This window comes from Hydra vulgaris, chromosome 12 (assembly GCF_038396675.1).
Source record: "Hydra vulgaris chromosome 12, alternate assembly HydraT2T_AEP".
Taxonomy (NCBI): domain Eukaryota; kingdom Metazoa; phylum Cnidaria; class Hydrozoa; order Anthoathecata; family Hydridae; genus Hydra; species Hydra vulgaris.
This window is the reverse complement of record NC_088931.1, coordinates 26655187-26681398: the sequence shown is the minus strand read 5'-3', so window position 1 is coordinate 26681398 and position 26212 is coordinate 26655187. Positions and strand designations below refer to the sequence as shown.

The window sequence follows — 26212 nt, the reverse complement described above, 5'->3', positions numbered from 1 at the left end:
TTATTACAATTATCAATAAAATGTATACATAAAATGTGCAATATTGATAAAGGATAGCAACACAAGGTTGTCTTCTGCTAACAGCTAGCATAGCTGCAGTTGGAGTGGCATCATAAACATAATTTTTTTCAAAAAGTTTACTGTAGGTGCATCAACTATATCCTGTGCTAATTTTTTTAACAGCTTGTTAAAAAGTGCTGACGTTTTGAATAACTTTTAATTTGTTGGGGTTTTAAAAAAGCCGTTTTTCTTAAATAACATACTGAGTTTGTTGAGAAAAGCGGTACAAGGCAGTACTGCCAGATCAGGGAATTTAGATAACTAAAAAAAAAGGTAAATAATCTGGGAAATTGGATTAAATTTTAGAAAAATCATGGAAAAATTAGGAAAATGGCTTTTTATCAAGCTAACGTTTTAAGACTTTTTTAAAGTTGTATATCATCAGCATAAATTAAAATTTTACTTGGCAGATGCATTAAATGTGCATTGCATTAATGCTTATAATTTTACAAGTGAAAAACATTTTTCAAAACAAAAATCTATTCGAAAACGAGTCTATTTTTCTGAGTTTAAGTAAGTTTAAAGTTGAGTTTATGTAACTTTAAATTAAAGTAGGGAAAACATTTAGAGGATCAGGGGGAAAAGCAGACACCCTGCTGTACTTGTAGAATACAAAATTAAACTTAATGTAAATGATAAGCAATTTTGTATTGCAGTATGAGTTCGCTACAAATTTGTAATTTGTTTTAGTATAATGTCACTACAAATTTCAGTATTTTTAGTCTTTGATTGTAACTAAAATGTTTAATTAACAATATTACGCTTTGTTGGACACGTTTGAGTGGATTTAAACTCTATATGCAGGTTAATATATAGCTGATAAAGATATTTTCTGCTGCTGGAGAGCTGCACCACTAAATAACTTCTTGAGATAACCAAGCATTAAATAGCAAAACCAAAACAGGTTTGGTTAAATCCATGACAAAACTTCCAAGTGTTTTTGGATTCTACAGAAAGATAAAGTGCCGATTAGACATCTTTGAATAATATATCTAAAAGGTTTAACTAAAATATTTCTAAAAAGACTTTGCATTTATTTATTGCTACATTAATTTCTGCAATGTTGACTGGGCAATTACTTACCAATCAAAACTAGTTTTAGTCTATAAAAAATAATAGCAACGATGCGGTATATCAACAAATGCCAATAGATATGCTAATACTAAACAAATAATGAGAGAACTGAGAGTTCTTGACATTTACGAAAAAAACATCTATAGCATCCTTCAGTTTATGTTTAAACTAAAAAATGATTTGATCCCCAAAATACTATAACTACTTCTAACTAATTGATCACAAACAGAAACAAAACATTCTATCCAAAACTACTATATTCCAGAAACTTCATTGAGACATTCCAAATTCTCAATGTGTAAAAGAGGGTCACACTTATGAAACTTAGTTCTCACAAATCATTTTAAAACAATAAACGATCCAATATTTTAAATGCGTTGTTAAACAGGAGTTACTTGCCTAACATTAATAAAGCAATCTCTTATTTTTAGAACTTTACACATCTTGAAATTTTTTCATTTACACAAGAACTGGAAATGTTTATGTTAATAAGTATAATGTTCATAGATATAACATTTATAAAAATCTGGTTTGCTTATTATTTTTAGTTTATGATAAATTTACTTAGCTTTTTAATATGTACTGGTAGTACAATATATATGTGCTGCAAATATTTTATAATTTGTTGTTGTTTTATATTTTATTATTATTGATTGTAAAATATAACTGAAATTAACGAGGCAAGATAATAAAATATAACTGAAATTAACGAGGCAAGATAATAAAGCAATCTTCTTCTGCTTGCTCTAATCATAAATACTATATTGATAAAGGAAAGGAAAAAAAAAAGAAAAAATTAATTAAAAATGTAAAAATGAAGTCAAGAAACAAACAAACTATTGAACTTCTTAGTGTTGGAATTCCATCCAATAAAGTGGCCGAATCTGGGTGTCCATAAAGAAACTGTTTTTCGTGTTCAAGCTCGTTTTCAGACTTGTGGTTATCTAGAAAGAAAAAAAGACATTGGATGACCAAGATCTAAAAGAACGTCAGCAGCAATAAGGGCTGTCAAAGCGAGACTTGTTAGAAATTCTGTGAGATTAATCAGGAAGATGTTCAAGAAGGTGAACATGGGAAATACAACAATAAAAACAATAATATTTAAGGTTAGGTTTTTTTTATTATTATTATAAACGAATCCCAATTTTCATCTTGATATCTGCCCATTTGTAATTTTATCTTACTCTACTTGTCTATTTTTCTATTCATTTTGGAATTCCTTTTACTTCTCTAAGGCATCCACTGCTTGGTGCAGCTCCATTAAAATTCATTGCATTTACGAAAGAAAAAAAAAAAAAAGTGCTCCCTAGCCGTATAGGCGTGTTGTTTTTAAGTCGTCGACATTTGTCATCATATACGGGAATTTCGGTTAAAAAAGAATAGCGTTTGCGTTTTTTATCTGCTGTAAATTACAAGCGAAAATGCAAAAAACGTATTCAGCTGCCCAAGTTTTCCTCAAAAGTTCATCAAATGTGAGTTGAAATAATTTCTGTTTAATTTATTTTCAAAAAATTACCAATATTTATAGCAAAAAAAAAGTGTTAGAGTTACTAAGCTAAAAGTATTTTTTATGATTATATCAATTTGGAATAGTCGAAGCTGTTATGCCAATAATGGTGTTGTTTACGTTTTGTAATGTGTTATGCTCTGTGGTTTAAATTTTTGTTTTTTAAATTTTTTTCCCTTAAAATTATTTCCTTCATTCCAAAACGACTCATTCAGATTGTTAGAATCTTTTTATCAGAATTATTGGAGAATTAATGGAACCCAGAAAATTCTAACATTTTGTTTATAATTTTTACTTTTCCTCTGTGTTAGCCCTGTACTGCAGTATAATATTTCTTTAAGGGTAATAATTGCAAACCATCTATGGTATAATTTTTGTTCTTGACTTAGAAAAGTTATTATTTATAAAAAAAAAATGTTCAAACTGCCTCATCTTTTTTGTTTATCTTGCATATATTTATAAACTAGTATTTAGTTTTTATGTTGAAATTTAAGAAAATTAAGATTACTTTTATGATTATTATCATAATAGTCGATTAATTTCATTCTTTATTTATTACAAAATAAATTAAAATTATAAAAGTAGTTGACTTAGTTATCACAAAATAATTTATCTTAGAAATCGGCATTAAAAACAGCATTAAAAAGTACAACTGTTCTTGGAAAAAACTATGCAACATCAACTCAAGGTAATAGTTTTTTTTTTTAATTGTTTTTCCCCCCTTAGTAACCTAATCTTCTAACATTCTATTCATGTTCAAATATTCTACAATGAATTTTTGGTTCCTAGTTACAATGGCATAAGGACAATTCCATAGAATGTAAAAAAAACAGATATTTTTTATTTTTAAAATAAACAAGTTTTACCTTTAAAGTAATCACAAAAATTTGCTATATAAAATATAAACGTAAATTTATTAGTCAAACAGATTTATTATAATAGATATATTTGTGTAGTTTTAATAAAAAATAAAGATAATTTCTTTGGTATATAGCTCAAAAACCTGCCACCTTTGTGCAATAAAGTGCACAAAAACCTGGGATCTTTTTATTGTCATAATTTATTAGTAACCATTCTATAACAGAGAAACTTAAATCTTTTTTTTTTTTATCTAATACAATTTATTTATTTTCACTCTTGTTATTGTCAGTATCATTTAAAAAAATATTTTTATTTATGAGATGAGTGTCAGTTAAAATAATAATTTTAATACTGCTCTAATTTTTAATATAATATTTGTTGTACCATGGAATGTAGCACTGTGATGTTTAGCCATTTTTTCAAACTGAATTCTAATTTTATTAGTGCATGTATTTATATAAGGGTTTTGATCTTTTGCTATTTATGGGAGCAGCAGCACTGGCTTTTACACTTCTTTATACATATTGTTTTACTTTTATCAAGTGTGCCTTTCCTGTGTGATGTGGCAAAAATGTGATAATATTTAATAATTAAAACTTTTTTTTCATTGAAAATATTGCTGCTTGAGATGCAGCCTTATCACTGGTAGAATGTTGATCAATTATTACTAATAAATATTTTTCTAATAAATAATCAAAGAAAAATGCCATAAATATGTTAACCGCCTTTTTAGTGTGATTCAATTAGTACTAATAAATATTTTTATAATAGTCAAGGAAAAATGACATGAATATGTAAACGACTTTTTTGGTGCGATTTAAACAATCAGAGATTATTGTAAAACTTTCTTTTGACTGCATAAATCCATGCACTTTACTAATGTATAATTTCATTGTAATGTTTAATGTTTACATTTTCAGAAGAAATCAACCTAAAGTAATATAGTTTTTACACCACAATCTTTTAAAAAATTTTCAAGACTTATTCTTTAAATGTAGTGATGAATCAAAAAATTGCTTGGTTTCTTAACTCCACAAAAGCATGATTATTTTTGCAGTATTACAAACTTTTTTATTTATTTGTAGTTTGCCATTGGTTGAATTTGAACCCATTTTATTGCAATTATAGTAACAATAAGTTGTTGTTTTTTTGTAATGATTTAAATTTGATTTAAACAAATAATTGCATAAATATTAAGATGATTTTAAATTAATTTTTGAAAAATTTGAAATATTTTTTATGTTCTGGGAAAACTGTAAAATCCTACTTTATAAGACTTTTCACTCAAACAAGTTTGACTTATTTTATGTTTTATTTATAAAATCTGCATAACATTTTCTGTGTGACCATTAACATTCTAGTTTTATAAACTAAATAATTAAACTTGAATATAGTGCTTATCTTAAACACTAGGACATTCAACACTATATTGCCTGGACTCTCTTTAATACTATTTTTAAGTTTGTTGGCATTTAAATAATTAAAAAATTTCTTAGTTGAGTTTTTAATTAAAAATCCTTTTTTTTAAGTTGATGCTGATCTCGTTGTTATTGGGTCTGGACCTGGAGGTTATGTTGCTGCTATAAAAGCTGCACAATTAGGTTTAAAGGTATTTTTTAATTTTTTTGCATGTTTATCTTCTTTTTCTTTTTTAAATTTTGCTTTTTTCTAAAGTTTTACTTTTTAATTAAATTTATAAACTGTTTTATATTTAAAAAATAATTTTTTAAAGCAATTTATGCTTTAATAGGAAAAGCTAACTGTAATTTAGAATCTTGTAGCAAAATGACTAACTGTTTTAAAAGGATCTTCAAAGTAGTTTTAGTTCTTCTCAAATAAAATTTTTTTAGTTTTTGATTTAAGTTGTATGTATGTATGTATGTATGTATGTATGTATGTATGTATGTATGTATGTATGTATGTATGTATGTATGTATGTGTGTATATATATATATATATATATATATATATATATATATATATATATATATATATATATATATATATATATATATATATATATATATACAGGGTGCGGCAGCGATTCGCGATCTAGTTTTCGGCTAGGTTTTGTGATGTAAATAAAATACCTCCGTAACTTGTTTTTGTTGATTAATGTTCAATGACCATCTTAGATTTTAATAAAATAGTAAATAAAACACATTTTAGTTAAAAGTTTTACAATGGACACCAAAAGAACTGAAGTTTTAAATTTGATTCACATGGGTTTGTCTGCACGTGAAGTGGTTTGTGCTTCTGTTTCTGAACCACTTTTCTAAAACTACATTTTACAAAGTGGTTAAACGTGGCAGTGCTGAACGAGCCAAAATGCTTTTTCCAGTGAATAAGTGATAAAGAGTTCACAGAAATGCTTAAAAAGCATTTTGAAAAGAATCCTACTGTATCCATCAGAATGACAGCAAAGTTGTTCAATCTTGATGAAAGGAAAGTCAGAAAAACTTTAAAAACTTGGAAAAGTCAGTGTGACCCGACCTTCATGTGAAATTTTAACAGAAAGACTAAAAACTTTACGATTGGAACGAATATTTATCTTCAACTTTTTTGGAAAAAGTATTTATCTTCAACTTTTCTTCTATTAATATTCCATAAATATAATTTTTTAGTGCTTTAAAAATTCAATTGAAAATGTTCTAAAAATAGCACCTTATATATATATATATATATATATATATATATATATATATATATATATATATATATATATATATATATATATATATATATATATATATATATAAAAATAAAATAGCACCTTATATATATATATATTTTTTTTGTTTTTTTGTTATTCACCTCCTCAAGGCCAAGAAGGCCACTACAGATGAGGAGGCTACTTAATAATACTTGAGCGCGGTACTACCAGGGACGTGGTGGGGATTGAACTCGGAACCTCTCGCCTATGAAGTGAGCGCTTTACCACTACACCACTACCGCATATATATATATATATATATATATATATATATATATATATATATATATATATATATATATATATATATATATATATTATATACAGTGCTTCCAGAAAGTATTAGCGCACTCGTAATTTTTTTATTATAGACAACTTCAAATCAGTATAAATTGCAAAGTAATTTTAATTTTGAACTAGTTTTTTTTTTAAATGAAAGGTAAAACCAATTAAATTTAATTATAATGTCAAATATTGTCAACCTGATTTTTTTTTTTATGAGTTAATTAGAAGTTTAATGATTACTCTGAAAAATGTCTGAAATTAAGCGTGCAAAAGTATTAGCGCACTCATTTAAAATGTATTAGCACACTCGTTTAATTCCTTTGAGAAAAACTTTCTGGTTAATTTTTGTTAAAAACTCACTGCTGATTAATAATAGTCAATAAAAAATGTAAGAAGAATAAATTGAAGTGGCGGAAATATCATTTGAAATACAGTTAGTTAATACTTTAAAGTTGCAACAACAAAAATATGGGTTTAAGGAGCGTAACAATTGAAACAAAGTAGCAAGTTGTTGGCCTGAACAAAAGTGGTCTTAGCAATCAAGAAATCGGACGTCAACTTGAAATCAGTGAATGCAGCGTTAGAACAACGCTCAAAAACTATAATGAGTTTGGAACAGTCAAAGACAAAAGTCACTCTGGTCGTCCCAAAAAAATGTCAGAAAGGTACGAAAATAAAGCAATTATGCTCGCTAGACACAACCCAAACATAAGCATAGCCGAAATTGCCTCAGACCTGAATACAGCGTTGAGTGCACATCAAGTAAGCCGATCAACAATTATCAAGCTTATGAAGAACAAACATCTCAATTCATACCTTGCAACAAAGAAGCCACTATTAAGTATCAAAGACCGTCTCAAGTGAAGAAAATGGTGCAAAGAGAGAGCTGCATGGACTGTAGAGCAATGGAGAAAGGTAATTTTCTTGGACAAGTCAAATTTTGAACTTATTAATCACAAGAAAAGGGTTGTCGTGGGAGATACAAAAACGAAATATAATCCTCGTTTTATTATGTCAAGAGTTCAAAGAGGAGGATGTTCAATTAGCATTTGGGGCTGCATTGCTGGATCTAGCAATAGACTGCAAATTACAAAAAAGCAAGCCCACTAACTTGGTGCAGCTCAAAACGCAGATGCAAGAGTTGTGGAATACCGTGCCACAAGAATTAATCAGAAAACTTATAGATTCTATGCCGCGCAGAGTCTTAGCATGCCTTAAAAACAAAGGTGGTCACATAAAATATTAAACTTTCCTACCATCTTTGAAAAACTGTAAGTGTGTAATATATATATATATATATATATATATATATATATATATATATATATATATATATATATATATATATATATATATATATATATATATATATATATATATATATATATATATATATATATATGAATATATATATATATATATATATATATATATATATATATAAATATATAAATATATATATATATATATATATATATATATATATATATATATATATATATATTATATATATATATATATATATATATATATATATATATATATATATATATATATATATATATATATATATATATATATATATATATATATATATATATATATATATATATATATATGGTGGTGCTAAAAACAACTTTTTTTGAAAATGTCAGCTGACAACCCCTAAATATGTTTTATATAACAAAATAATACTGCTAAATTTTAACTCCAACAAAAAATCAGTTATTTACTGCAAACAACTACCACAATACTGTCAACATTTCAATATTATTAAATAGCAACCCTTTCACTGAGTCCTCTTTTTTACATCTTCTTGGATTATCATTTAATACTGACCTTTCATGTAAACAAAATATACAATCAATTGCTAAATCAGCATCCCTTTATCATTATAGTCATTTTCTTACCCATGATTCCATTCTCTAACTGTACAAATTTCTTATTTTTCTCTGTATGGATTACTGTTCTCATATTTGGGCTGTTCTTCTAATGATGCTCTTTTTCTTCTAGACAAGGTCCAAAAATGCATTGTAAGCATAGTTGTAACCGCTTTATCTGCTAAACTTGAGCCTTTTTCCCATAGTCGTAAAGTTGCATCTCTTTCTCTTTTCTACAAATTCTATCATGGTTGCTGCTCAAAGGACTTATTATCTCTAGTTCCATCAACAAAAAATCATTCTCACTTGACTTGTCATTCAGCTAAGTCTCATTCACTTACTGTATCTAACCTGCATGTTTTAAAAACTTTTATTTGTCTGGCTCTTTTACCCACATTTAACCCTTTGGAACACTCTTTAATCTTTATCTTTTCTTTATTCATACATCTTCTGTCAACCGTTTTCTAGCTCTATAATCTATTCTTTTTTTTCCTAGTAACTCTCATTTAGTAGGTTTTCTCCTCTATACATCAAAATTTGGAACTTCTCGTTCAAACAAAGGTTACAAACTCTTGATGTTGGGTTGTATGGTTTGCATTTTTTAACAATCCTCCATTTGATAAAAGGTGTAAAGTTATTTTCTTTTAATTTCCATACTTCTCTAGATAGCTCTGTATCATTCTTGTATCTAACTGCATTAAAAGATTTTAAGTGGTTTGCATACCGAACTTTAAAAGGTGTTTCGCTAATTCCAAAATACACTTTTTCTTTATATTCCGGATTATTTGAATTGATGGTGGCCTGATAAACAATGTTGTTGGAAAAGCAATGGTTGTTCATGGGACATTTGGTTTTTTCAATGCAGTTGCATTTCATTTCATTAGTTTTTGCCTCCTTACGTAAAATGCTTTTGTTGTGAGAGTTAATAATGGATTTTATGTTTGGCATGCAGGAATAACTTATTTTGATTGTGTTTCTATTAAATATTTTACGAAGTCTGTGGTTAAATGGAAAGTGGAGGTCGATGAGGTTCAAGAAACATTTACCTATTTTTGTAACAACATTTGCACTGAAAGGAGGATTATACCAAATTATCTTGCAATTATGGTTGCCGTTTGTTGATTTTATACTTAGATGGTATGCAAGTTCACAATTGTAACCCCATTTTTTCAAGGCTTCTTGATAAGGAGGAATACTTTCTTTAAAAATTGGTTCACTCGACGATGCTGCTGACAATCTTAATGCAATAGTCTTAGGAATACTTTTAATTACACTCGGTGGATGGTTAGAACTAATATGTATATAATTCAGTATATTATCTGGTTTGCGATATGGCTGAAAAGATCCATCGTTAAGGTTTAGCGTTAAATCGAGATAGTTAACTATTTTCAAATTACATTGAATAGAAATAAGTAGATTGTTGTTTTTAAAAATTTGTACAAAATGTTTCTTTATCCTCTCCATTTCTTGACCACTTTTATTCCTAAACATAGCTAGCCCATCATCTCGATATATGCCGAAATTGCTTTTATCATAAAACTGCGAGATTTGATGCAAAATAAAAATCCCAATTAATTCGCAAATCTCCGCGCCATCAAAGGCCCCCATAGTAACATCGAATAATCCTCCCATTTTCTTAATCCAAGCAGTTCCATTGCTAAATAATAATGATTTTCTTGCATGGTGTATAAAACTCTTTTGTTCGCTATTTATTGTTAGATGTTGCTATGCAAAATTTATTGCATTTTTTAGTAGGTTTTCATTAATCGACGGATAAAAATCACTAATATCAAAGACTAAGAACTTACAGCATTGCTTTTCTTTTATGTTTTGAAACCAATGTATAACATTTTGGGTGTTTTGCAATTGGTTCAAAAATAGCTTCTTTCTCAGTTCGGAGTTAATGTTGGATACAATAGATTTTGAAATTCTTCCTATCTCATTTTTAGCAGGATTAATAAGTCTAACAGTTGGTTTATCTAGGAATTCTCTTTATGGTCTTTTAGAGTTATGAAACAATCTGCAGTACCGTTAATTTCAATTTTATTGTATACATCATGGTTGATTAAGATTTTTTTACCTTGTTTATTTACTTGATCTTTGAGTTTAGGGTCCGCCTTTTTATACGTGGAAGTAATTGCATTATTAAGGAGATGGTTGTATTGATCTTTGGATAGTTTGTACATGTTTGATGTTTTGTCGGCTAGAGTTAAAGTTTTTTAAGTTTTTTATAAACAAGGTAAAAAAATCTTAATCAACCATGATGTATACAATAAAATTGAAATTAACGGTACTGATTGTTTCATAACTCTAAAAGACCATAAAGAGAACTTCCTAGATAAACCAACTGTTAGACTTATTAATCCTGCTAAAAATGAGATAGGAAGAATTTCAAAATCTATTGTATTCTAAATAATCTTTATTTTATATATATATATATATATATATATACATATATATATATATATATATATATATATATATATATATATATATATATACATATATATATATATATATAGACATATATATATATATATATATATATATATATATATATATATATATATATATATATATATATATATATATATATATATATATATATACATATATATATATATATATATATATATATACATATATATATATATATATATATATATATATATATATACATATATATATATATATACATATATATATATATATATATATATATATATATATATATATATATATATATATATATATATATATATATATATATATATATATATATATATATATATATATATATATATATATATATATATATATATATATATATATATCTATATATATATATCTATATATATATATCTATATATATATATATATATATATATATATATATATATATATATATATATATATATATATATATATATATATATATATATATATATATATATATATATATATATATATATATATATATATATAAAATAAAGAGAGAGAGAGAGACAGAAATAGGTAGATATTAGATACATACATAAATATAAATAAATATATTTAAATTGTTTCTTTTATTTATGCTATAGACATATTGCATTGAAAAAAATCCTACACTTGGAGGAACCTGTCTAAATGTGGGTTGCATTCCTTCAAAATCATTACTCAACAATTCCCATTACTACCATGTTGCCAAAAAAGAATTTGCTGATCGTGGAATAAAATGTGACAAAGTTGAACTAGATCTTACCAAAATGATGAAAGCAAAATCTGACTCTGTCACTGGTCTTACTAATGGAATTGCAACTCTTTTTAAAGCAAACAAAGTTACACGAGTGGATGGATTTGGCTCTATCAGTGGACCTAATCAAGTAACATTTTCAATTTAATAAGCATATTTTTAGATTCTGAAATTAGTTTTTTTTTGCTTACACATACATAAATTTATACAGAAATATTTTTTATGTTAAGTTTATTTAAAATGTTCTAAATATTCTAAGTATCAAAAAGTTAATAATTTCATGTTAGGTAACTGTTTCTAAATCTGATGGTAGTAAGGAAGTTATAACCACAAAAAATATTATGATTGCTACTGGTTCAGAAGTCACTCCATTTCCTGGTATTGAGGTAAGTTTTTTTTCTTATAACTATAACATTTTAATTTTAATTTATAGTTGTATTTTTTGATAAATGTAATTATTTTTATATAGATTGATGAAAAGACAATTGTATCATCTACCGGTGCACTTTCTTTGAAAGAAGTTCCTAAGCGCATGGTAGTTATTGGTGCTGGTGTCATTGGTGTAGAGCTTGGTTCTGTATGGCAGAGATTAGGTTCAAAAGTAACTGCTGTTGAGTTTCTTGATCATATTGGAGGCATGGGTATTGATCTTGAAGTCTCAAAACAGTTTCAGAAAAGTTTAAGTAAGCAAGGGATGGAGTTCAAACTTGGCCACAAGGTTACAGGAGCAGCTAAGCAACCTGATGGCAGTCTCAAAGTAACGGTAGTAAATAACAAAACTGAAAAAAAAGAAGATATTGAATGTGATGTTCTTTTGGTTTGCGTTGGGAGAAGACCATTTACCAATGGAATAGGCCTTGAGCAGTTAGGAATTAAAAGAGATGAAAAAAATAGAATTATTGTTAATAGCAGATTTCAAACCGGAATTCCTTCGTATGTTTAATTTATTGTTGTTTTTTAAGTTTTATTTAATTTGATCTTTTTTTTGTGATGTGTTGACTTGAAAATTTTACATATTATAGATTAATAAGTTTATTTTTTTATTTTTTTTATTTTTCATGTGTATATATATATATATATATATATATATATATATATATATATATATATATATATATATATATATATATATATATATATATATATATATACATAAATTATGTTAGTGTGTTCTACAGAGTGCTCAATGTTCTAACAGAGCAATAATAAATTAGTAATAACACTTATCTAATTTTTCAAAAATTAGATAAGTGTTTTTACTAATATATATATATATATATATATATATATATATATATATATATATATATATATATATATATATATATATATATATATATATATATATGCATACAGAGATGTACACTCGTGGTTGCCCGACAGTACCAGGTGACCGAATTTTATGAAGGGCAAAGTTATGGTTTTTTTTATCTAAAATAATAATAAAACTATTATTTTTAAAGTTTGTTTTCTGCATTTTCTAATATTAATTAGAACATAAGAAAATTGTACCAGCGTTAAAAAGTATTTAATTAATTACTTCCTAAATAAAAAATCTAAAAAGTTTTATTGTTTAAACAAAAATACTATTTTATTTTTTTACAAATTTTATTTAAGGATTTAGAGATAAAGTAATCCAGCTAAATTTGCTAAAAAAAATTACTTGAATAAAATTCTTTGTCTTGTTAAGATTATGCAGCTCTCTTTTTTTTTAACTGTTTACATACACAAACTGAAAAATGTGAGGAGTGTTGCTTCATCGACTGAAAAATAGGTAAACATGTGAGGAGTGCTGTTACATTTGGTTTGGTCGATCAAATAATAATAAAAAAACTTTTTAAAGTTTTTCCAGTTTTTTGAATAAATTTAAAAAATGTATATATAAAGTTGAAATTTTATGGGAAAAATTAAAGAATATATATATATATATATATATATATATATATATATATATATATATATATATTTATATATATATATATATTCCTATAGTTTGACATTTAAATTTACTGTTTGTGATAAAAAAAATGGCTCTATGTATTAACAACTCTTTGTAACTCTTTGTAAAATATCTATTTTTTTTTTTTTTTGTAGAGGTTGTATCATATTCAGAACTGTACTGTGTATTGACTAAAACTACAAATGTTACAAATGTTAAATGGTTTTCTATAATAAAATAATGCTTACAACCTAATGCTTTTCATTTTCTTAACATTAGGTTACCATTGTTAAAGTAAAAATAAAACTTGCATACAAAAATATTTGATGTTTGATGGATAGCATCAGTGTATTGAAATCATCAATGATTCAAATCAGTTCAATGATCATTTTTTTTTTTTTTTGATAAAAAAAAATCACTTTGAATAAGACTGAGTAACCACTATTCAAGTCAGTGGTTAATAAAAAGTAAAGAGATTCAAGAGCAAAAAAATAATTGATAGAAGACTTAGTTAACTGTGAGTTGTGTGATTCATGAAAACATGAAGACATGAGTAAAGTTCCAGAGCATTGGCTTTTTTAGAGAAAAAACTGGATAATATTTTTTTAACATGAAGAAATTTAAAACACAAAAAAATAAAAAATTTGAAATACAAAACAGTAAAAAGATTTTTACTGAATGACATGTGGCACAAATGTTTTATTTGGTAGAACATGAAATGATAGCTTGCTTGGTAGCAGCTATGGTAGTAATGAAGAATAAGGAGTAGAGAATGAATTCAGGAGTTAGAAATTAATTTAAAAAAATACAAAGGCAACCTTAGCAGATGTTAACTGCAATAGATTAGATATATGGTTTATATGAAAAGTCAGTAGAGTAACGGCCCTTTCCTTACTTTTCAATCTGATACATGATACAACCTTGCTGCTTCCATCTGATGCATGATAAAAACTTGATATAATGGTTAACATTTAAACTCATCAGTAGAACAAGGGTCAAAATATTTATTGTCGTATTTATTGTCAGAGAATAAATTATTGAGCTCAAATGAGATTGGGGAAGTTTAAAAGTGAAGCCTGACTGATAAAAAGAAATAGAAGCTTCCACAACAATGGTTAAAAAGAAATAGAAGCTTCCACAACAATGTCTTCCACAGCAGATGGTTAAAAAGGAAGATATTTGATAAGAAATACATTTAAAATGTGCAAGCTTGGGAAGAACAAAAACAATAAAGAGTAAAGAGAAAAGTGATTAAATAAAGCAATGTTATGTTAAAACACATCAAAGAATAGTCAGACAATTCAAACTAAATTTTATAATAGGTGAATGTATGTATTGTTATATCCCCAGTCTAAACATTTGGCTACTGGAATCTTTTCAAATCAAAGGGTTATAGCCTTGACATGATGAACATGATAAAATAGAAGAGTTTAAATTAGTGATGAAATTTTATAATGAAATTGAAAAGTTTAAATTCAAAAGTCAAGTGGTGAATTTTGCAAAAGATTTCTGCAAATGAAAAGTTACTTAGAAGACCACAAGTATTTCTAATAACATAAATTGCAACAATTTGCTGGTAATAATGATTTTTAATGTTTGATATTTTTAGGTACTCTAGTTATGATTTCAATTTTGAGAGAGAACTTGACTCAAACATCAATAGTATTTGGCATGTTAAGCAATACAATTACCTCATTCTTGTTAATCAACCTGAAGTTGTAACAAAGGACCACTTATGTGGCCTCAATCACAATCCACATCAAAAGCACTAACAGGGATGCCATCCATGTGCAACATAGTATTGTTGTTACTATTATATACAGCTGTTGATTGAATCAACTTTTTTTATAGCTTATACAGAGTTCAGGTAACCTTACTACCAGCTATACTCAATCATTAAAATGAGTTTTAGAGGTTTAAAATGAGTTTTAGAGGATTCTAACTTGGAGGCAACAGAAAGAGTTGCATAGTTACTACTGGGGAAGGAAAGGGGGGGAGAGAGAAAATCTATGAGTAGAATCAAAAACAGCCAAAATTCATCATCATAAACAGGAAACAGTTTAACATAGGTTTACATCTATTCCAGTTAATTAAAGATGTGTGAGGTTGCTGAACTTCTACAAAACAGTAACTAGAGTGCAGTTTACTAACTGCCCAAAATGAGTATTTTTATTGAGACATCATCTCTAACCATAATAAGTGCTTGACTACTAAAAATTTGCGTTGCCAACTTTACTCGCATGGCTAATTGTGATCCTGGATCTAAATGACAATCTGTCAATTTTGGAGCCAAGCGGATAGCATTAACCTTTTCTAAATTATAGAGCTCTTGCAGATGCTTCCACGAGATTATTTTACCATCAGACAGAATGTCATGTTGTATTAAATTATTTCTGACCCTTTTTATGAGATGCGGTGGATCAAATATTATATATACCTTTGCTCTTGTAGTTGGATGTAAAATTTGTTGATTTAATAATGAAAATCCTAGAAATTTAATAGCTCTAATATTAGTTGAGTTTTGATCAAAAACAAGACATCTTACAGCTAAACCTATTGCATGTAGATGAACCATAGCGTTATTTAAGATCTTAGCTAAATTGGTTTAACTCAATTTAAATTGATTTAAACATTATTACTTTAAAAATAAGCAATTGGTTGTTTCCATTCTGTTGATAACCCTCGAACCATCAATACAAGTACTTGGTTCACTGGTTTACCATTGAATTCCAACAACCTTGTCACTGTTTTTGTCATAATCCAGATGTTGCTTTAAAGACATTTCATCAAAAACAAGGCTACAGTTCCTTTCTAATTTTGTCATGGTTTCAACTTTCATTTTTAATAGGGCCATAACCTTATTTAAAAATCCAGATGCTAGGGTCCCAAAAGATTTATCTAGAAACATCAAAATAGTGCTTCTAGCAATGAAAAAACTCTTCTTAGCATTTTAAAAGTTTGTGGACTGCGATACATAGTCTTCAAGGCTAACAGTTTATCTTTAACAGTTTATCTTTAACAGTTTATCTTTAACAGTTTATCTTTAACAGTTTATCTTTAACAGTTTATCTTTAACAGTTTATCTTTAACAGTTTATCTTTAACAGTTTATCTTTAACAGTCCAACGTTTTCCCTTTTTAACACGGTTATTCATAAGTAATTGACTTTCAAAAAATTGTAGCTGGGTAGTAGTTGAAAAATTTTTAGATAAATTTATGTGTTCTATTGAACCATCACAATTTTGTAACATTTTGTTCTTTAACTGTAAGTGCTTTATTTTTTTTTTAAGACAAAAAATCTTAACTTGAGATGACAAATATTCATTTCTAAAATTGGTTTTGACAGCTGATATATTATTTGTACCAGTAGTGTCAACACTATTTCTTGCGCTAAATTCAATTGTATTATTGACTTCTTTTTTTTTGTATTTTATCCTGTAAACGAGTTCTGTTTGTTGGTTGTTTTCTCTTTAAATTTAACAAAGATGGTTAATTTGGAAAGTTAAAAATTGTCGGTACAGCAGTTACAAGTGCTCTTTTACTGCCATTGTTAGCTAGATATTAGTATTGGGATGAGTCAAAATGTTCACTGCAAATTGTATAACTAAGATTAAGTTCTTCACAAGATTTTGTATCAAGATCTTGACAACGACAATTATGAACCCAAAGTTTGCATCTAAAAAAAAGTTAACCTTATAAACTTGTTGCAGTTAATTCCATCATATTATGTATCAATATTTTTCATCATATTATGCATTTGCATTGTTTTAAAAGTATCTTTAAAGATTTAATATATTTATTTTTGTAATAGATCAATTATGATCTACAGTTACTTGCCTGTTTTTCTCTTTTGGGAATCTAAAAAAAGATATACTGTTTTCAACATTCTTTCCACGTTTGTTTACACAATTGATGACTGAACAAAAAGCTGGCATATTTAATTATAGAAGGGATTACAAATAATAATTTTGGTCCTGCAAGACATCCCATAATGCATTTTTTTTACTTGAAATGTGAAATCTTTAGAGTTTTGTATGTAAATATGTATGTATGTACATACTTACATACAAAATATGTAAGTATGTATGTACACACATACATACATACATACATACATACATACATACATACATACATACATACATACATACATACATACATACATACATACATACATACATAAATACATACATACATACATACATACTTACATACATACATACATACATACATACATACATACATACATACATACATACATACATACATACATACATACATACATACATAAATACATACATACATACATACATACATACATACATACATACATACATACATACATACATACATACATACATACATACATACATACATGTATGTATGTATGTTTGTATAAATGTATGTGTTTATGTATTCATGTATGTAAATATGAGTTCAAATTTACTTTTCTAGTATATATGCTATTGGTGATGTAATACATGGTCCTATGCTTGCACACAAGGCAGAAGATGAAGGTTATAATTATATAATTATAAATGAGATTGATTGTAACCTTTATTTTATGTTATTGAGTTGATTATTATTTATTTTCTATTTTTATTTTAAAGTCAAGTGCTTCAGCTTTTGATAACAATTTTAATAATTTTAACTTTTTTAAAGGTATTTTTGCAGTAGAAGGTATATGTGGCAGTGCAGTGCATATTGACTACAACTGTGTACCATCTGTCATATACACTCACCCTGTAAGATTAATTAGTTAATGTTTGTGCAGTATAATGTAAAGTTTTTTTTGTTTGGTTGTTCATTATTATTGTTTTTGTTAGTTTGTTTATTTGTTGTTTTAAATTGATTTAAGCATTTTATAATTTTAATTTTGTTTAGGAAGTTGGTTGGGTTGGTAAAAGCGAGGAGCAGCTAAAGCAAGAAGTAGTTATAGTTTACTATAATCTTAAAAATAAAAATATCAAAAGATTATTCAATTTAAATAATATATAAATAAATATAAATTTAAATAAAATATCAAAGATAATTTCAATATATTTTAGGGTATACCATATAAAATTGGAAAATTTCCAATGATGGCAAACAGTCGTGCAAAAACAAATAATGATACAGATGGGCTTGTTAAAGTTCTAAGTCATAAAGAAACAGATCGGTTATTAGGTGTTTACATAGTTGCAAGCTGCGCTGGTGAACTGATAAATGAAGCAGCACTTGCTATGGAGTATGGTGCAGCAGCAGAAGATGTTGCTAGAGTTTGCCACGCTCACCCAGTAAGTTTTATTACTTGTATGTTGAGTGTATACTTTAAAAATTTGTATTATTGTTATTAATTTTATTATTTATTTCCCAATCATCCTAACTTTACCTGTAACATCCTCTTATCAATAAATAACAAAATATAATATAAGACCATTTATCATCATTTTTTTACCTTTTTATTTAATTGATTGTATATAAAAAGTAACAGCGTACTTAGTGCCCAACCCTGAGTTCAACAATAACTTCAAAACTAATTCTTTTGTATTGATTAGTATTGCGACACCATACAATTCTTTGTTATCTGTTAATAATGCCAACAAATAATTTTTTTGAACCATATTGTCTTGTCACCAAGAACCACTTAGATAGTTTTAATTTTTTATTTATATATTTATATACATATTTATAATATAAATATACATACAAAATATTTATTTAAATAATTTAAGTGGCGGTCCCCCTCCCCCATGCCGGCACCTACTGTAAGGAAATTTAGCAGAAACATTGTTGTATGTAGGCATTTTTTTTGCAAAATAATCAATATCTGCCGTAAAAAAATAAAGGTCTGAATTTGGGCTGCACCAAAATAGGGTCGATGTTGTCGAAATCAATCCAGAATAGCCTCTGATAATTATATATATACACACACACACATACACACACACACACACACACACACGCACACATATATACACCTTGTACAAAAAGTTCAAGTGCTTTTGTTTTTTTAACATGTATAGTTTTTTTAAGAAATGATAACCCAATAAATTGATGTGATGTAGTCTTTTTTTATGTTTATTTATACTATGGGTATAATTTAACAATTTAAATAAGAAAAAAATTGTAAGAATATCATAAAGAAGGTTGAGGGTGACAAGAAAATTAATGGAGCAATTAAGTCCTTTCAATTTTTTGAAAGAAAGTTTAGCTTTGATAAGAAAACTCATGACTCTCTCATTAATTGGTTTTTTTGCAATCTTTTACATTTTTATGACTTAACAGCCTGCTAGTGTTAGGATAATATATTTGCATCCTTCAGTACCATAGCTAATGGGTCGGTGGCCTCCCACCCAGCCCTAAAAAAAGAAAGAAAACTTGTCATTAGGGCCCCAAAATATAAAAAAAAATTTTACTAGGTATAAATAAATTTAAAAAATCTCCTTAAATTTTAAAGGGGCCTCTAAATTGGATAGGTCCCTCTCACACACACCAATTAGATGGTGTGGGGTAGACTAGCCGAGGCTCTGACATCCTTATTCTTATTTTATTTTGAATAAAAATTATGACTATAATTTGAATAAATAATTAGCAATTACTAACTAATAAAAGATCATATTTTCATTGGTAAAAGAGCTGTCTCATCAAAAACCAAATGGCAAGTGATTGTCATGCATAAAATAAAAATGAGCAATCAACAAATTGGCAGACTTAAATATTTGTAAGTTAAACATTGGATGGATTATCAACTTACAAAAAAGCAAATTTCCCGTCACAAAAATCTCAAAAAAAAGCCAATCTAAATTTTGGCTTGAGTTACCAATCTAGATGATTGAAAACCTTATTGAATCATTTTATGGCAATTACAAGTATGTATTTAAAACAACAAGGGTCATATCCCCTCTCAATATATACTTGTGTTTAACTTTTATGTTCCAAAAAACGCTTTTTGGTGTTCTCACTAGATCCCAAGTAAGTCTTTTGGCATTTTAAATATATATTTTGCTCAAAAACTAAATATTGCATTACATTTCTGACATTAGATTTCTAATCAATGAACCATAGCAGTCCAAAAAATAATAACTTCACATGATTTTATTATAAACTTTGCTTACATTTTAACTTTGAAAAAACAGATAAACTATGACTTCCTGAGGTCCCTGATTGACACAATCCCAAGTTAAAAACATATTGATGAGCTTAAAAATAGTAAAAATAATGATTCTAATGATAAATAACTGATTTCTCGTAATTGTATATATATTTTAGTCTATTTTTCTAACCTTAAAAAGTTAATTTAAACTTACGATTTGAAATCTAAAATGTTATTACAAAATTTATTAACCTTGTTTTATAGACATTCTTTATGTATACTTACATGTAAAAATTGCTAAGCAACATGTTATAAAACTATATTTAGTCAAGGTATAACACTAAGGTATAAATTTTATGATAGGTATTGTGTCAATCTATATAAGTTATCAGGGTTCCCACTCCTCCTTAAAAACCTTAAATGTCCTTAAAAAAAAGAAACCTTCTTAAAAGTCCTTGAATAACCTTAAAAAAAGTTAAAATTTGGCTGCTCTCCTTAAATTTCTCTCCTTTAATTTGTTCTTGCTTTCTTTTTTTTTCATCTAGGAAATTTATATATATATAATATATATATGCATATATATATATGTATATATATATATATATATATATATATATTCATATATATATTCATATATATATATGAATATATATATATATATATATATATATATATATACACACATATATATGAACAAGCTGAAATAACTTTTTATTTCTTTTTGATAAGTTTTACAATAAATAGTTATAAAGAAAGGTCAAATGGACACATGTGCGATGTTGTAATGAAGAAAGTAATACTGTTTGTACAAGATATTATACTTTAGAGTTGAAAATAGAGTTGATATAAAAGGTAGCAAGGATGCATCTCTGAAGAGCAATGCTAGCCATTTTTTATCAGGCTCTCCAAAACATTGTTGAATATATTGTGGCTCTGAGGATTAAGTTTCATCTACAATAGTTCACCTCTTAATTTTAATTGGATCTTATAACACCGTGATTTTTATTATCTTTCATTTTCCCCTTTTGGTTTATATATGTGTGTATATATGTACATGTCTGTATATGTATATATATATATGTGTGTGTGTGTGTGTTGTGTGTGTATGTACGTGACCAAGCATGTATATATATATATATTTATATATACACATATATATATATATATATATATATATGTATATATATATATGTATGTGTGTATGTATATATATGTATGTGTGTATGTATATATATGTATGTATATTTATGTATATGTGTATATGTATGTGTGTATTTATATATGTATATATATATACATATTCAAGTACTTTGTTTTGTTTGTACATTGTTTTGTTTCATTGTTATTAATTTTGTTGTTGATTTTATTATATTTTCAATATTTATTATTTTTTATTAACATCGACATCTCTAGCTTGATCAGGTTCAATTCCCTCTTTAAGCAAACACGTTAAATTTTGTATTTCATGTTCTATATTTTTAGACCTTGCACGTTGGTCATGATTTTTCATTAGGAGTCTGAGTTTATAATTTCTATTACATACGCGATGCCTAAATTATCATCATTATTATAATTTTTTACTATACGCTTCACTAGAGTGTCTTTGTTCTGTTCTGAACATCTGTTCTAAATATATCTTGTTATTTAATTTTTTCTTTACCCTTTCTCTCTCCTCCTAATTTTTCCCTTATTTCACTTGGGCTTAACAGCTCGGTCTTGTCCTTTAATGCATGTTTTTGCATTTTCTTAAAAAGGTCTGGCCAGAGATCTTGGAAAAGCTGCAACTACAGGTATTCTAAATATTTTAAAATCTTGCGTGACTGGTTTGATAGAAATCAAACCAGTCATGCAAATATGGAAAAATGGTTCAGGTGTCTATGGATAGCCCTAATGTGAATAAACTGTTTTTGGCAATGCTCAATGAAGAACATCTAACAATATATAAGTAACACACTTTTGATGAAGCTTGTTACTTATATATTGTTACATATGAGTTTATATTAGTTTACCTGTTTATATATAAAGTTTATTAAAAAAAGAAAGATTCTGTTTTTAATGTAATCGTTTCCTCCTTAAATTCTCCTGATTTTTCATTTCAAAAAACTGTCATTTGTGACCTAATCTCCTTAAATATTAGCAAAATATCTCCTTAAATCTCCTTAAAATCCTTATTTTTAGACTCAGTTTTAATAGTGGGAACCCTGGTTATGTAAATATACTCATTTGTTTTTCAGAAAAACTTTACTTTAAGGTATAGACATAACGATGACATAAAATCTCATTTTTAATATACCTACAACTTTAGCTAAAAATATTGCGCAGAGTTTAAAGGTTATAATATTTCATTTCAGAAAAGATTTTTTTTTTTCAAGGTTGTGTGTGTGTTTTTTTTAAAATAATTGGCTATGAAAAAAAAACAAAAAACACATGGACCCTGCATTAGGTCTCTGTACCAGTCTAAACTTCCATTAACTTGCAAAAAAAAAAAAAACAAGTGTGTTAAAACTTTCTGTACAAGTTTACCTGGCTTTTGATTTTTAAAACACATTTATGAAGAAAAAAGTCAATGGTTACCAGTTTTAGCTGACATACTTTTTTTCAACATCTTCACTTTCAACAAGGCTGCAAGCAACCACTATTAGAGTTGGAAGTTACTGGATGAGAAAAGATGAAGTTTATAGAGCAAGATAATGATTGATAGATGACTTAAAGGATTGCAAGTTATATGAATCAGGAAAACAAGATGAAGGATATGAATTCCAAAGAACTGATGTTTTTGCAAAAAAACTAGATAAATAAGATTTTTTCGAGCACTTAGGAACAGTCACAGTAAAAGGATGAGACTATTGAATGACAAGTAACACGAAAATGAATTTTAGTAGATGGCACAAGAGACACTAGCTCTTTAGAGAAGTACCTGTTATAGTAATTATAGAAGAGAGAAAGAGAAACAACATTAGGACGATGTGATAATGGTTGGAGGTTGGCTGCAAGAGCAGGTCTAACTATGTTTGCAATGCGTTTTTGCATCTTGTTTAAAAGAGAAAGGGCATCATTGGAAGATCATGCCCCAGATATAGCAACAGTATTCCATACAAGGACGGATTTGAGATTTATAAAGATAAAGAATAGAATCTGGAGTAAGAAAGTGTCAAGCACAATAAAGAGATGCAACCTTAGCAAATGCTAGTTTTGCAATGGATTTGATATATGGTTTCCAAGAAAGATTGGAAGTAAGAGTTAATCCTTGAAGATGAAGGGTTGATGACTCATCGAGTACATTACCATTCATAAATAAAGGAAGATCTAAATTATTGTGATAACGATTGGCTGAAAAAAAGTTGGGTTTTATCTGAGTTAAAGTTCCCCAGCCACTGTGAGCCCCACGCTGTAGCAAAAGTGAGCTCTTTTTCAAGGTCAAATGACCCCTCTAAGCAATCAGAAAGTGTTGGCTTCTTATCAAGACAAGAATAAATAATAGTATCATCAGCGAACAATGCCACCTTAGATATGAGAATTTCTGGAAGGTCGTTAATGTAAATTAAAACTTGAATTTAAGTCTCAAAATGTAAAAATTTTGAAATTTTTATGGGTTGAAAATGCAAATAATAATCATAAATGCATTATAAAATAAGCTACAAGTATTAATTAGGTACCAAATGATGCAGAATTAAATTTAAAATATTGTTTATTAAAATAACACTTTATTCTAAAAACTAAATTTATAATATTACTGCCAAAAATCTAAATTTTTTATTGTTTTTTAGTTTAAATAGTGGCACATATTACAAAAATATGACAACGGATTCTTTCAATATATTACATCTAAGTTTAAATTAATTATTAAAAATGTAGTGTTATTTATATATAAAACACAGAAAATAAATATAATGACTTTATGATGTGAAATTTTTCATTCATTTCCTTGACCTAATTTTGTTTCGAATTACTCCATCTCTGCGATCGTGTCCAACTGCAGATGCTGAAGCTTCTGTAACTAGCTACTGGATGTTGAATGTAATTATAAGTTTGAATTGTGTATTTGAGTAAATGCTTTAATACTGAGTCTAAAGTTCTAATGTTATACTCACGTTATAAAACTTTTAATCTTTATCTGTCATTATTAATTAAAACTTGAAATTTTTTTATAAGGAATTGTAAATTTTTCATCGAACTAAAAGAAAAATAATATTTCTCTTTTTTAATATCTATAATATGCTTAAAAAATAGCTAATAAATAAAGGAAAATTTTCCAACCCACTACTATCACTAGCCATACCCTTTCGGTGAAACCTGTGCCATATTTTCTAAATTTAATTTGCAAAAGTCATTGTTTAGACTTAAATTTTGCTCGCTTATGAAAAAATTTTAACGTGCTTTGTTTATTTTAGACCGTATCGGAAGCTCTTCGAGAAGCCTGCTTAGCTGCTTACTGTGGAAAAGCCATCAACAGTATTTAAATTCTTGCGCACTTTCTCACAAATCTTTATTTGCGTTTTTGTGTGTTTATTTCGTAATAAATTAATACTATCAATTTGTTGATGTTTGTAAATTAATTAAAATAAATTATACCTTTTTAACAAAAGTCGCAGCTTACTTTAAATCAGTGATGTTAACAAGAACCGAATTTCAAAGGACAAGGAAAAAGAACTTACCAGTAATGAACAAGGATAATGTCGAATATCCGAATATGATGTTAAGGGTTTGTTTCTTATTACGTCTACATTTACATTAGCTGCAGATATTTACACACGAAAGTTTACCTAAAAAAACAGCGAATCTACAAAAGCTTTTACAGGAAAAAGATTATTTACTCTACCAAAGCTTGAAAAACTTTTAATTATTAAGTTTTAATTAGTAACAACTATAATAAAAATTAAAATTTGATTCTCACGCAGTGAAAAGTGGTACTATTTCAAACCAAAATGTGCGCGGGATACATACTTAAGTTTCCTTTTTTTATGTTTATTTATATATATATATATATATATATATATATATATATATATATATATATATATATATATATATATATATATATATATATATATATATCAATGCCTCAGCCTAATTATACTCTGTACTTGTTTATACCAACATTATAAAAGCATTATAAAGTGTTTGAACATATATTCACCAATAGATAACAGCAAAAAAGTGTAGGTATAAAAACAACAACAAAATGTAATAAATGCATTTAATGCAGGGCCGACGACACCAGGGGAGGGGGGCAGGAGGCATTTGCTTCTCACCTCCAACACTTTTTTTCTGAAGGACCTTTTTTTTTAAAAAAAAAAAAATTCTAGATTTAGACGACTTTTTAAAAATAAACGATTGCACCCCTCCGCTTCAAAACCCGGTGTCGACGGCCATGCACAGTGGGCCAGAATTCACTTTTACTGGACAAAATTCATAACTAATTTAATAGTAGGGCTATATTGACTAAAATTAAGATGGGTAGTAATGTGATGTCTGCGCTTCTTATGAAGGTGTTATTTTTTTAATTCGTTACTATGGATACTAAATTTCGGATAGCAAAAATCTAGTTTTGGTATTTGCAGATATTTTTACGAGTGCTATGTTT

General features: G+C 27.1%; 1 protein-coding gene across 1 annotated transcript; it reads left to right on the top strand.

Moving 5' to 3' along the window:
* Positions 1-2454: 2454 nt before the first annotated feature.
* LOC100203520 (dihydrolipoyl dehydrogenase, mitochondrial) lies at positions 2455-25523 on the top strand. The gene is made up of 11 exons (XM_065812736.1): positions 2455-2606; positions 3260-3329; positions 5032-5111; positions 11464-11745; positions 11903-12001; positions 12085-12548; positions 18009-18070; positions 18216-18298; positions 18438-18482; positions 18602-18829; positions 25020-25523. The coding sequence occupies exons 1-11, from the start codon at positions 2556-2558 to the stop codon at positions 25086-25088; spliced, it is 1533 nt and encodes a 510-aa protein (XP_065668808.1). The 5' UTR covers positions 2455-2555; the 3' UTR covers positions 25089-25523.
* Positions 25524-26212: the final 689 nt, after the last annotated feature.